We start from the raw sequence: 14,610 nt of genomic DNA, 5'->3' as shown, positions 1-14,610 counted from the left end.
AAAGCTTATTTAAACAATATGCAAGATCACCTACTCACCCAAAACCTGTCAGAATAGGAAACATTAAGCAACAATTAAAAATACAAAGAACAAGAAGATCAGAAAACTGGAAGTTTTAATGATTTACTCCAGTGAACAGTGAAGTCACTTCCGAGTTGCAACACCTAAAATTTCGCTCTTAATTAAGAGTTCAATGAGAAAAACTACAGCAAAAAGCAGAAAAAATCAGAAGAATTAGGGAATTAGAGAAAAACGTAAAAAAAAGATCGGTAAAACTTTGCTAATTTATCCCAATTTTATTGACTCAATAAACAACAGAATAAAACAATAAAACAACTCAATATTGAAGTCAAACAATTTAAAAGACAACCAAAACCGTAATCAAAACAAATTTTAACCGAAAAACCCCTAATGCTACAAGAAAACAAACCAAAAACATCCAAGAAAAATGCAAAATAGTAGAAAACTGAAAATGTTTCAGAAAAAATAGCTTCATATTCACAAAAAACGCTTCCAATCGGATTTCGATTGGTTTATAAAAATTATAAAACGCCGTTGGAACAAACGGTTAGTTTAAATTATGAAACTTCTTGGAAAAAACCGCATTCAATTAAAATTTCTCTCGCTTAGCGAATATTTTTCACAGCTACTTCTCTCGCTATCTCAAAAAAAACATGAAAAGAACAACACCCTCTCTTCTGGTTCTTTCAGCAATTTGACCTAAACACTGCTATCACGCACTTCAGTTTCTTTCAAACACACTGCAAAAATTACAGATAAAAAAGATGCTCAATTAATGCTTCTCTTCGAGTCCTGATAACAAAACGCAGTCAAAAAAACTTAAATACGTCTTAAGTGAAACTAAAAAAGCAACAGAAAGTCAATTAATGAAGTATTTAACCTCAAAAACCAACTGAATTAAAAGATTAGAAAAATTCAACTATTTCCTGATAAAATAGAAGAGCACAAAGGGAAGAATTTTCTTTACCCAAATTGAGATCATTACTGCTCATCCAAAAATAGGACAGCCATAGCATGCTTAAACTCAAAAAGATGTCTCATTTTGACGAAAAATTAGAAATTGCAGGACGGCCGATTTTTTTATTTGAATATCTCAACAAAAATAAAAATCTCGTGAAGATCAAAACTGCAAGGAATTGATACCTCATACTAATTTTGATCACTAGGTGTCTGTTCAATCCCCAATTATGGTAATTAACAAGAACACAAAAGATTGCTTAAATAGGGTTAAAAAACAACAATTGAGCAACAATTTATGTTTATAATTTATTGCCATTACCAAAAACAACTTATTGAAAAATATTAACAAAGAAAACTTGGCAAAAAACTTCACAATGTCAATCTTTCTTATTCGAACCTTTTATACGAAAAAATTATCAACACAAAAAACTTCTTGAGAAAACCACACGTCAAAAAAAATTCACAGTCTTCTCGCTCTCGACAACAGCTGTATGAAAAAAAACCTCTTCGCTACACTTTCCAGCTTTCTCAGATTTTCATTTCCTACTTCAAAATTCACTCCATCAAAATTGATTAAAACCAATACACCTCTTCGAGTCGTAACAAAAGCGCCCCAGATCAAATCAAATACTTGTTGCAGGAAAAGGAGATCTTAAAAAGAGCGATGCTGACGGCGGCTAGAAAAAAGAGGAAATTCACAAAAACTGTATTAGATACTCTAGGCTTGACAAGCTTTGATACTACTCAAAAATCTCTACGACATATCGATCAGGCAAAACCATATAGTTCCTCTGCCCACTAAATGATGTCGACAAAAAACCGCTGTTCAACAATGTCAAGAGATGATTTGCCACAAAAATTTCATGGAAAAAATAGCCCCAAAAATCAATTGAGCAAAAACAATTAAAAGTTCAGGCGTTTCTTTGTAAAACAAAAGCATCAAAAATCTTTAAACTCTAAAACCCTTAATCCAATTCAGATCATTACATTGCCGATACAATGATAGGTAGCAAATATTAGGCTAATAAACAGCATCAATTTGAAGAAAACTACAGGAAATTGACAGAAGTTTCTCGACTTTAATTCATATTCCTCAGCGGAAACACCATCATACCATCAAAAACAAAAGATTAAAATCTGAAAATTGCATTGACAAATATGCATCTGTTCAATCCCCACTAAATGCATTCAAACAAACCATAAACCGACTGACGTCGCACAATTTGTTCTAGAACAACAGGTGGGTAGCCTATGTAATTTTGAATGCCGACCACGCATTACCAAAATATTTGGTCGCACCCGCTACCTCCGGCATAAAAGACTAAGGCAATAACCACTCGAATATCAGGCCTTTGTTATAGCTTATCTTGCAATCGCTTTTCTTTCATGTCAATTTTTAGGTCATTTCTTTGTAATACAAAATCACCAAAAATATTGAAACTCTAGAACATTAGTCCAATTGCGATCATTACCTTGTCGATACAATTATAGGCCGGACATATTAGGTTGATAAACTGGTATGAATTAGAATAAAAAGAAAAACTAGAAGAAATTAACATAAGTTTGAAAAATAAAGTAAGACTATAATCGCTCTAAAAAACCTCTAAATTGTCATAAAACTGACATAAGTCACCAACAAAACAGGATCACGCTATCAAAACAAACTTAAACTTCTTGATACAGTCTAGTCAAGCTTCTCATTCAAAAAAGAAATAAAATCAACGAAAACTGATCAGCTGCATGTGAACAAAAAATATGTTCGCTTAAGAAAACTTTTTTATATTTAACTCAATTTCTCGATCTCTCGAAGACAACAGCATGAACAAAAAATCACTGTTTTCGCGCCACTCTGATTTTGTTAAAAAACTAAACCAAACATTTCATTTCATTAAATTACGCATTTCAGTAAATTTTCATCTATTTACTTGTTTCAAATTCACTCCGATTGAAAAAAGGCACTTCTCTGCTACTCCTCTTCGAGTCGTAAGACAGCGCACCAATACAAATCGAATCCTTTGTAATGTTAAAACACCAAGAGAAGGCCAGCAATAGCTCTACTTGTTATCGCCATCGCATCTTTTAATAACTGAGGGGCTTGGCAAAAATGAAAAGGACATTTACCTGTGCCTAGAAAATCTCAATCGTCTCATGTTGAAGCTTACGCGACCACTGATTCATTGACACGGTCCATGAGTCTGACTTGTTAAAATTTTTAAATGTAGTTAAGACTCCTTTCCAAGCTAATTATTTGAAACCAAAAATTCTATTATGATTGGTTGGAATATTTTGCTGTTCATTAAAAAAACAAGCTGCCTGATTGCACATAGTCAACTTGATGATTAACAATTTTTTGGCTGTTATTGGCTGAGTTTTATTATATCGGCATATCTATAGGTCACTTATAATTTTTTCCTCATTCGTCAAAATCGGAAGAAACCCAACTACAAATCAAAACTGAATTTTTTTCCGACCCACTTTAGTGGGGGAGGAACTATATACTCAAACGGATTTTTTGTTCTTTTGTTCAGAAAATTTTCGCCGATCACTATAAATTCATCGTAGAGGGTTGTGAGTTGTATCATAAGAAAGCCTGTCCAGCGTAGAGTGTGGAATTAAAAAAGATTTTTTCGATTTTCGAAAGAGAATTACAATGGTCTAAAAACTTGAGAATAGTAGACCTAAATCCGTTGTTTTATTCCCGTTTTCACTATTTTTGACAACAACTAGTCATTTTTGCTAAAATTTGTGAAAAATGTTAATAATAATGTCACCGAACTCAGTAAAAATATAAGTAAAAAGTTTCCTGATTTTCGTATTTTCCACACAGTTATCGAGGTTTAAAGTTTTGTGAACGTTTGACTGATTATCGTTGTTTCTTTTCACATTTTCCGTATTTTATGCATTTTTCGCTAATTTTGCTTTAAAAAATGTGAAAATAGGTAAGGTTAGTGTTGTTCGTTTTACCTCTGAAAACATGGGCGTTTTTCAACCGTTTGGTTCAAACTGTTGGCAAAAATTGTGCTAAATTTGTCAAATTTCAGCCTTTTTCCACCGAAAATGGCTGGAAATAGGCTTTGAAGTCTGTCTAATTTATTTAAATTTACAGCATTAATACACCTAAAAACTCAGAAACACGCTAGTTTTAATTGTGGATACTTTGAGAGTACTTGAATTAAATGTTTGCCGGTTATTCGCTAATTCAACTCTTTAATTAAGCAAAATGCATCATTTATTTTTGAAATTGATTTTTTGTCAAAAAATCCATATTCATAATATTCGGAACAATAAAGTGTTTCCAATAGACGAACGACAAAAGCCAAGCTAGTTTTGGTCAGATCATTCTTTCCTAAATTCTAAAAGAACTGCTTGTAATCAGTCAATGTTTTTTAAAGATGTTCGCATTTCCCCATTTTTTCCTTTAATTACCAAAACAAACTAATGGCAGGTCCAACTGGTTTCCTTCCTAGGGAGTTTAAAGAAAACCTATTTCGCTTTTTAGTCGAAAGCTTACGCTCGTTTTCACATTTAAATATCCACATTTTTAAAATGAACACTCATTTATTGAGCTTTGCGACATTCTTCTCTTTTTTTTGGTCAACTTCTAGATTAGGGTCAGCACACGCAGATGACACGGTTTCCTATTCGATTAAAAATTTAATACTTACAGCGATTTTACGTTATAAGTGATCGCTTTTTTGCTTTGATACTACAAACTTTCGTAAAAATTTACAACTTTTAGACATTTTCCCATCATTCGGGTTCTTTTTACGTTCTTGTCATAATCTTGACAGTTCAGGTGTCACATTCTGGGCATTTTAAAGGGCATTTTTGAACTGATCGGTTGTTCCACGCAGATTTTTTTTTGGTTCTTGGTTGCTATTTGTCAATCTTTTTGTAGTACTTCGACAAATTCTAGGTAAATGCAGATGTTAGCATCTTCCGATTGATGAACATAGGAACCTGTTTGTTGATTATAGTTAATTGCTAAAGTTTTTCATGAGTTTGAAATCAAATGTTTGAAGAAGTTTACAGATGTTCTTTTTAAATTCACATTTTGCTGTTTTTCTGCCAACTTGTTACCGACTCTCAATAAATACAGGCAACTAAAAAAAATTATTGATGATGAAGAAAGGCAAATTCAACATGTGGCATATTTGGGTGCATCGCTTATTGTTTTAACGGCCTCGATACCGGTTTTTTGCAAAATAATTGTTTACTGAGTTTCGTTTATGTTTATAGTTCTTTGTGTAGTCGAATGCAAAACACTGCATAATTGCAGGTCATAACGGCCTGCTCTCGAAGAAATGTTTGCTGATTCATTTGAAAGCTGAAGTTTTTCATGAATTTGGAATCAAATGTTTTAGAAGATATAAAAAGATGTATTTTTAAAATTGGCTGTTTTTTAACTACATGTTATCTAGTCTCCATAATTACAACTTACATATCAAATTATTAGTGTTAAAAAAAGCACAGTTGAGCCTCCAATACGGAAATGACATATTAAGATTAATGGCTGTTCCCAATGCCTTTTTTAAAGAAATAAACAACCCTCTTCAGTGATTTTGTTGCTACCTAACTCTTTGATGACTTAAAAATTAAATTTTCGAAAAATTTTTGAGATAAATGTATTTTTAAACTTCTGCTTTTTTGAAACTTGTTACCCAGTCTCATTATTCAGCGGTCACATATCCCACCATTGGGTTCTAAAGAAGACGCAGTTGACCAAATTCTAATTTTTAATGATTATATGGTTTTAACGGCTTCCACGCCCTTTTATTGCAGAATTTAACGGTTTTTTGTCTCACCTTTTTGTTTATATTTGTAGACGTGCGACATATTCTGGAGTTGACAGGTCTCAATGTCTTCATTTTTGAGTAAGAATGAAAATAAATTCATTTAAAGTTTTGAATTGGTATCCAATGGATTTCATTGAATTATTTGTTTTCGAGACAAACGTTTTTTTTTTGTAACTTCGTCATATTTGTTCTTTTTGGTCTGCTTGTTACCGATTGTCATCAAAGACTGGTCCCATGTTTTTCCCAGCAAAAGCCAAGCTAGTTTGTATAAAATATAGGTTTTATTTCAAACTTTAGCTTTCATTTTTTTGACTTTATTACTTAGTTTTTTTCTTCAAAAAAAATTGAGTTTTGGATGCTTGTTGTTGTTATTTGATTTTTTGTTTATCTTGTCTCGTAGTTTTATTAATGACAATTCTCATTGGCCCACTAACGCGGCATTAATAAGTGATTTGAGTCGGAGGCAATTTTTTTATACACCAATTATTGTTGATCAATATATGCGAATTTTTGAAATATTTCTATCTCTTCCTCATTTGGTCGACAATCAAGTCAAACTTGAGGATATGGGGGGTCGGAACCTTAAGTGCGAACGCACATTAATGAGCCTCCTTGTTTAAAAAAAACAAACATTATAGTTTTTATCTGATTGATGACGCCAAAAATTCAAAAATTTTGGATTCTAACTAAGGGAGCTGTTTCGGGGCTGCGATGGACCCCGAAGTATTATGCCAAAAATCGAATCTTGTCATGCATAAACACACAAAAAGTTTCGACAACATGAGGCGACTTTACCATTATCCATTTTACTCGGGGTCAAATTTAGACTAATGCGATATTCATTTCGGCATGTAGAAGCTTTGTCGCAATAAAAACAGATTGACAAATTTTAAATTATCTGATGCATAAATCAGACAAATTCAGGAGGAAAGCTTAGGACATATCTACGAAAACGTTTAACGATAGCTCTGAATCTGCGTTTTCGAATAACTACAACACGAAAAAGTATCAATGCAAATACAACGGAGGTGATTGACACAATATAAAGTATAGCCGTTAATTCCTCCTGTCCATTCGTAATTGTTGATCTATTCTGAATATTGAAATTGGGAAGATAAAGCCATTTACTGTTCAAAGACCAGGCTGGTTTGAACTCGAAATCTGAATAATTGTCGCCAGGTTGTGGTATTTTCAGATTATGTAAATTCTTCTGCATCGACATAAATTTGCTAAACTCGTCGCCAGTTATTATCAACTCTTTTGCGTAGCCGCGATAAGTCGTAGACTGGCACGATTGAGGTTTTAAGTAAGTACCAGAGCTGTTCTTGAACATAACTCGGGAATATGAGAAAAAAGGATCTGTTTGTTCAGTCACTGATATTGATTTGTACATATTCAAGGGCCTCAGCGTGGATGGCTTCATTAATGCTTGAATTTTGACAGTGCTCTTGTTGTTACTCTTCAAAGCAACAGCTGTAAGATCCAAGAAAAAGTCCAAACAATGATTAGAAGATATTCTGGAATCTTCTATACAACTTGAGTCCGTTAATAAAGCAACTGAACCAGCATTAGCATATTCATCTCCGAAATCTACAACACCTCCAATAGGAACATCTTTAACCAGCCTCTTCTGTTTGCTTAGTAGCTCCGATGACTGGTCTTTTAAATGAGCTCGAATTAGCCACCCATTTTGAGGAAAATTAAGAATGCTTCCCGCTGATCTGACGTCAAAACTGTAGCCATTAAGAGTAACAAAACCGTAATAGACATGATTCGACAACCCAATGCCAAACATTGCCAGTAAGTCGTTCAAAGATGGAACGTTGGTACCTCCAGTCAACGGCAATTTTATTGTCTGGGTGTTTTCGTCGAAGTACTTTATTTTCTCCATGACCTCTCTATTCCACCAATCACTGACTACAATTAAGGATAGTCCTTTTTCTGTAACATCTTTATACACCTTTTTGATCTCTTCAATTGAAAACATTTCTTCTGGGTCAACTATCAACAACGCCCGATATTTAGAAGCATCAAAGCAGTTTAACTGACCAGACCACGTTTCAATATAGTACCTTGCGCTAATTAGACGTTCAAAAAGAGATTTGAAATTGGTATGAACATGGTCTGAATGCCAATCTAACATGTCCCGAGAATCACTCAAATCATCCCGTGGAAAATATCCTGCAGGGTACTTCAAACTATGGAACTGGTCCCATAGAATACGGTGATCCCTCTTAGGAGTAGGGACTACTTTTAGTTTCAAAGCTATGAACATCTCCTTTGTATTCCACTGATCATCTTCTTTGTTTCCGACTATGAACGATACATTCATGCGCACAAGACCAGATACAATTCCGGAAAAAAATTTCGCTTCTTCAAGAACCCAAACTTTTAGGCCTAAATAACCATACCAAGGCCACAAATTCATTGGGTAATCAAATTCAACTGCTATTTTCTGAGCACTTTCAGTTTGCGGGCTCCAAATCGGTGCTTCTTTTAAACGACTAGCCACGCTCAAGCTATTGGAAATTGTGAAATTGAACAGCATCGGCACAGAATCATAGTAGAGAGGCTGTGCATTAAAGGGCCAACTATACTTGCTGGAATCAGTCATATCAATTTCTGGCGGATGAACAGTGATTTGAGTCTGAATAGATCGCAAACTCTCAAATGCCTTTACTAGCTGTAGTTTCCCACCACCCTGTTCACACATGGATGCATTTGGAACTTTAGACGCTGTGTCTGTTATCAACTGTTTAATCCACGCAGGGTTGCTCTCTAAACCACGTCTCCTGGCTGCACTTAGAAGTAACGCAACAGATCCTGTTACGATTGGCGATGACATAGAAGTTCCCTGCATTGATACGCACACTCCTCCAATTGTGTAGCCTCTGACTTCTGTTCCAAGAGTCACAATATCAGGCTTTATTCTCCCTGTAGACATAGGAAGTTCCCATGTAGTCATTCCACGCGAAGAGAAACCAGCAATGACGTCATTGCTATCAATTGCTCCGACACCAATAACTTCCATTTGATCAGCAGGATTGTTCAACGTACCGTAAACTGGCCCATCATTTCCGATGGCCGATACAAACACAATGCCTCTGGCGACAACTTGGGACACTTTGTCAACAAAAATCTTGTCTTCATAGTCTGGACCCCCTATGCTCAGATTAATAATATCGACATTCAATGACAGGATGTAGTTGAAAGCATCCAAAAACCAGGACGTACGTGAAACTTTATTTTTGTTGAACACTTTCAAAATGTGAAGGTCAACTGCTGGCGCAACTCCGGGACAGCTTGGATCATTCGAAGCAATTACACTGGCAACTACGCTGCCATGTCCGACAAGATCACTAGATTTGTGGTCATCAGTCCACTGAGTTTTTGATTTAACATTATCCAAATATTTAGTTCTAGAAGTAAGACCCGTATCAAAAATGGCTACTGAAACTCCTTGGCCATTTTCACCGATATTATGAAGCTTCGCAGCTTCTCGTAAGTACTGCGGGTACTCACGGCTGCTTGAGTAAGACCCAGAACGCTTCAACAATCTGCGTGAAGAATAACTGCAGTTGACTTGCTTAAAAGGCCCTGAATTGTCAACCAACTTAATGACTCTGTCTAGATGCACTTGTTTAAAGAATGGGTGCCTTAACTCAGAGACAACGTTCATTGATCCACTAGAGACATTGATGCGTACTATTTCAAAATCACTTGGGAGATTCCAATAAGCATCATTGCTGCGAGCCACGAAGCTGAAACTTATCCCTTTTCCTTGATATCTTTCAAGATTTGAAATTGAGTGGTTTATGAAACGCTGCCGATGATGTCGCAGATAAAACGAGTTAAACACTACAAGGTAATCAACTAGTTGGCAATCGCCACCTTTTCTCACACTCTTGTCGCAAAACAGCGAGTTCAAAAACAGTAAGAACAGTAAGGCAAAAATAAGGCATTTTCGTGCGACTGATAAAAGTGGTATCTGATTGGTCATGGAAAGTTCTAAGACATTCCATTTAGCAGTTCGTCAGATATTTTCCAGCTACACAATATTTGATCTGAAAAAAAAAACAGGGATATCTGATCTTACGCTCGTCAGGAAAAAGTGCTCCAATTTTTATTACTAAAAAATACACAATTATACAAAGATAACACAAAATGAAGACGGGGACTGATAAGTCAGCAGAGGTTGCGTGACTTTGCTAAGAAATTCTAGATTTTATCGACAATCCCGTAACATTTCGAGATTTAAGATAAACTTTGAAGTGACTTTAGCAGAGTCACATAACCTTGCTTGAAACACGCACATTGTAAGTTTTAAAATGCAACCAATTTTAAAAAGCGAGCACTCTGGAGATCGTGCGCTTTAAAACACCCACGTGCATGTTTCAATGTTTCTTTACGCAAACTCTCGGAGAACAGACATAGCGATAGCTGACAAAGTAGCAGCTGCAGGAATTGTCACAATCCACGCAGTTGCAATCTTCTTCAAAATCTTTTTATCCACATTCTTGTTTGTCCGAATATAACCCACACCGACAATGGCCGCTACTTTACAATGAGTAGTTGACACTGGAATACCAAAACTGGAAGCCAGCAGAACAGTCAGGGCAGTTCCGATTTCAATTGTGAATCCACTAGAAGGCACTATGAAGGTGAGGTCTTCGCCAAGAGTTTTGATCACTCGATATCCCCAAATCCACAGCCCCAGTGAGATTCCCAATCCACCGAAGAGACTGAGACAATTGCTGATTGCGAAAGAGATTTTCCAATCAGCAGAGAGGGAATTCCAGTCATGTTTCAGGACACTGTTCCAACTGTCATCCCCAAACGTCAACATGAACATGGTGGCCAAAGGTCCCACCGCATTGCTCACGTCATTGCCACCGTGTGCAAAAGCTGAAACATTTTTTTAAAGAAAATGTATTGTATTTGCGCACGCAAACTTCATATCGGGGACTGCACAACTAATATAATTAATCCCTTAGCAATCACTCAAGACAATCAATTACAGCTACTTAAACTTTCATATCAAAAAATCTACAACTCTTCATTCTAATATCCGCAATAACATTTACGCATAAAAACAAAAGAGCGAATAAGAACCACTGGATGCAGAGAAAAACATCTTTTGGTACAACTTTCGATCTACCTAACTTTAATAAAGATTTTTCTGCTTAAGGAACTTATAACGTGGAAAATTCTTGACTGATGAATTTGGCAATAAAATTTTTCGTTTTCTTTTACAATTGCAGTTAAAGTAAAAACATAGCTGGCAGATTGCCAGAAAATAGCCGCAATAGATTCGTAGATCGGCAGTCTGAAAAAACAGTAAAAAAGACAGACCAAAAAAATTCGTCTTTTCATTGAAGGCTGATCTGTTATATTTTGATTAAAAATCTGTATAAGTTATTGCTGCCTCTATTAGCTGATCTCAAACAACCTTCATTTAGAGTGACACACACCCATTTGACCTTATCTCTTTGAATTAAAGTAATAAAAGTCAATTTCAAAGTGAGGAAGTCATTTTTGAGAGTGAGGTAAGTCAAGTGTGACCAAAAATTTAATCACGCGCATGAACAAAAAAACTCGCTCCACTAAGAGCGAAAAATGACGTCACACATGCAATTCAGTTGAAATTGCATGAACGAATGAACAAAAAGAGGCTGTGACGTCATATGGTCATAACAAAAATCATGACGACGAAATAAAAAACATAGCAGGACAAGTCCTGACGTACAATTCAAAGAATTTTCATTGACTTAACAGAAAAACTAAACCTAGAATGGACTATGAGTGAATTGAGAAAACCATTTTGAAAAAAATTAGAAAAAAAGTAAGAAAAAAAAACAAAAAATCAATGTCAAAACGCCGCATGTGAACAAAAAAACCACTAGCGAGAAATGAAAATTTAATTCAAACAAAAAACTAGGCCTAGAAAGGATTTGAATGGATTGGGAAAACCATTTAGAAAAAAATCCGATCCGAAAAATCGAAAAAACAGTAAAGATCTGAGAGAAATTGCCGCATGTGAACAAAAAACCACTACCGAGAAACCGAATTTTTGTTCAAACACCGTTTTCTCAATCTACTGTAAAATTAGAGCGAAAAAAATTCACGCCGCAAAACCACTCGCTTTTTCGCTCCATTTCCTGTTTCGGCGTGACCAAAATCACTACTCCAATTTGACTTCAAAAATGATGAAAATGTGTGAACAGATCTTAAAAAAAAAAAAAAACATAGCAGGACAAGTCCTGACGTACAATTCAAAGAATTTTCATTGACTAAACAGAAAAACTAGACCTAAAATGGACTATGAGTGAATTGAAAAAACCATTTTAAAAAACATCAGATAAAAAAAAAGAAAAAAAAACAAAAAATCAATGTTAAAATACCGCATGTGAACAAAAAAACCACTAGCCAGAAATGAAAATTTAATTCAAACAAAAAACTAGGCTTAGAATGAGCTGTGAGTGGATTGGGAAAACCATTTAGAAAAAAATCCGATCCAAAAAATCGAAAAAACAGTAAAAATCAGAGTGAAATTGCCGCATGTGAACAAAAAACCACTATCGAGAAACCGAATTTTTGTTCAAATACCATTTTCGCACTCTACTTTAAAATTAGAGCGAAAAAATTTCACGCCGTAAAACCACTCGCTTTTTCGCTCCATTTCCTGTTTCGGCGTGACCAAAATCACTACTCCAATTTGACTTCAAAAATCATGAAAATGTGTGAACAGATCTTAAAAAAAAAAAAAAAGACAGCGCCCCAATACAATTCAAATTCTTTGAATTGTAAAAAACATAGCAGGACAAGTCCTGACGTACAATTCAAAGAATTTTCACTGATTTAACAAAAAACTAGACCTAGAACGGACAATGAGTGAATTAGGAAAACCATTTCTAAAAAATCAGATAAAAAAAACAAAAAAAAACAGAAAATCAATTGCAAAATGCTGCTAGGGAGAACAAAAAACCACTAGAGATATGTAATTTTGATTCTAACAAAAAACTAGGTCCAGAATGGGCTGTGAATGGATCGGAAAAACAAGTTAGAAAAAAATCTGATCCAAAAAATCGAAAAAACAGTAAAAATCGGAGTGAAATTGCCGCATGTGAACAAAAAACCACTACCGAGAAACCGAATTTTTGTTCAAACACCGTTTTCTCACTCTACTTTAAAATTAGAGCGAAAAAAAATTCACGCCGCAAAACCACTCGCTTTTTCGCTCCATTTCCTGTTTCGGCGTGACCAAAATCACCACTCCAATTTGACTTCAAAAATCATGAAAATGTGTGAACAGATCTTAAAAAAAAAGACAGCGCCCCAATACAATTCAAATTCTTTGAATTGTAAAAAACCAAGAGAAGGCCAATAATAGCCCCAGCTATCGCTGTGCGGCTATTAATAAATGATAATTTTTCCAATTATTAATGCCTCATTCAATTAAAATGACATACGTCTCCAAGTGGACCCAATATTCCATTTAAAAAGTGATTAGTTGGTTTTAACGATGGTTTTGTGCTGCTCAGTAAAATGTCAAAAAATTACCCGACGACCAACGATCACTATAAATGCTTTAAACTTCGTTCAGAAGCAATTGAAAAATCACAAAAACGATATTTCCTTTTAATGTTTTTAATAGCACTAAATGTTACATGTCCCTTCGAGTGGAAAGAACATACCCAGCAGATTGCTTGAACAGAGCCGCTGATTAAACATAGCCCTATTTGAACATAGCGCCATATAGCGCCATTAATTCCCATAACTCCGATTCGGATTGAATGAAAAGAAAAAAAGTAAACGGATTCATGTACAAAAATAGTTAAAACTGCAAACTAGTTTGATGTGATTCCGTAGTTAGACATGAAGTTGGTTCGTGAAGAGGGAATACAGGGGCTAGTATCAACTCCAATAGGCACAGGAGATGGTTACTAAGAACAAAGTTCAAGCAGCGGGCATGTAAAAATGGGCTTTATCGCATCTATTTTTGGTTTCACTGACTCTGTTGACTCTAGATTGTATTGGATTTCATTTTGCAGTCAGAAGAATTACTGTTTCAAAACGAGAGGATACAGCGGCAAGTTTAACCACATAAACTCATCAGCGAAGCTAATTTAAACTTATAACAGCAAAATTTAAGTAGCGGGCATCTAAATTTGGATTTTAAGGGTTAATCCCCTTTCTATTTTTGATTTCGCGGTAATGCCGCTGTTCATTTTAGGTTGCTCCGCTGAGCAACTGCTGTTTAATTGCACTTTGACAATAGACTAAAACTAGCCAACAGAATTCAAACATATTCCTTAGATCTTTTGATAAGCTATGAACTAAGATAAAGCGAAAAAAAATTTATGCGACGTATTAGAAAATAGAGGAGGACACGCCCTAACGTACCACTCAAAGCAAAGAATTTTCACTGACTAAAAATTAGACCAAGATTGAAGTAACAGAGTATTGGGCAAAACATTTTGAACAACGTCATTTTTTCTTGGCTTAAGTTAGTGAGCGAGAAATGACGTGTGCAAATTCATCTAGGGAAAGGAAGAAAATTGACTTTTTCAGCTGTGTTGTGAATAGATTTGAAAGGAAAACAGAGCGTCCGCCGACGAAACAAAATTAAATTGTAGGACAAGTCCTGACCCACAATTCAAACAATTTACAAAAAACTAGAACTAGAATGGACTATCAGTGGATTTGGAAAACAATTTAAACATACCCGGCAGACTGCCGGAAAATAGCCGCCGTTGATTCCAATAAGCATGATTGGGATTGAAAGAACAGAAGATATCGAAAAAAAAAGATTTTTGTACAAAAACATTTTTTA

General features: G+C 35.2%; 2 protein-coding genes across 2 annotated transcripts in view; both read right to left on the bottom strand.

Moving 5' to 3' along the window:
- Positions 1-6,653: 6,653 nt before the first annotated feature.
- Positions 6,654-9,837, bottom strand: LOC142334559 (membrane-bound transcription factor site-1 protease-like). Its single transcript, XM_075382683.1, has one exon. It carries the CDS (start codon positions 9,775-9,777, stop codon positions 6,688-6,690), a length of 3,090 nt encoding a protein of 1,029 aa, XP_075238798.1. The 5' UTR covers positions 9,778-9,837; the 3' UTR covers positions 6,654-6,687.
- A 49-nt stretch (positions 9,838-9,886) lies between these two features.
- The window catches only part of LOC142334950 (sodium-dependent phosphate transporter 2-like), a 44,637-nt gene continuing 39,913 nt past the window's right edge, over positions 9,887-14,610 (bottom strand). The window contains exon 10 of the mRNA XM_075383279.1: positions 9,887-10,682. Coding sequence (XP_075239394.1) covers positions 10,183-10,682 — 500 coding nt within the window. The 3' untranslated portion in view covers positions 9,887-10,182. The remainder of the gene's footprint in view (positions 10,683-14,610) is intronic.

Source organism: Convolutriloba macropyga, chromosome 2 (assembly GCF_964194025.1).
Source record: "Convolutriloba macropyga chromosome 2, txConMacr16.3, whole genome shotgun sequence".
Lineage (NCBI taxonomy): Eukaryota > Metazoa > Xenacoelomorpha > Acoela > Convolutidae > Convolutriloba > Convolutriloba macropyga.
This window is presented reverse-complemented; position numbering and strand designations above follow the sequence as displayed.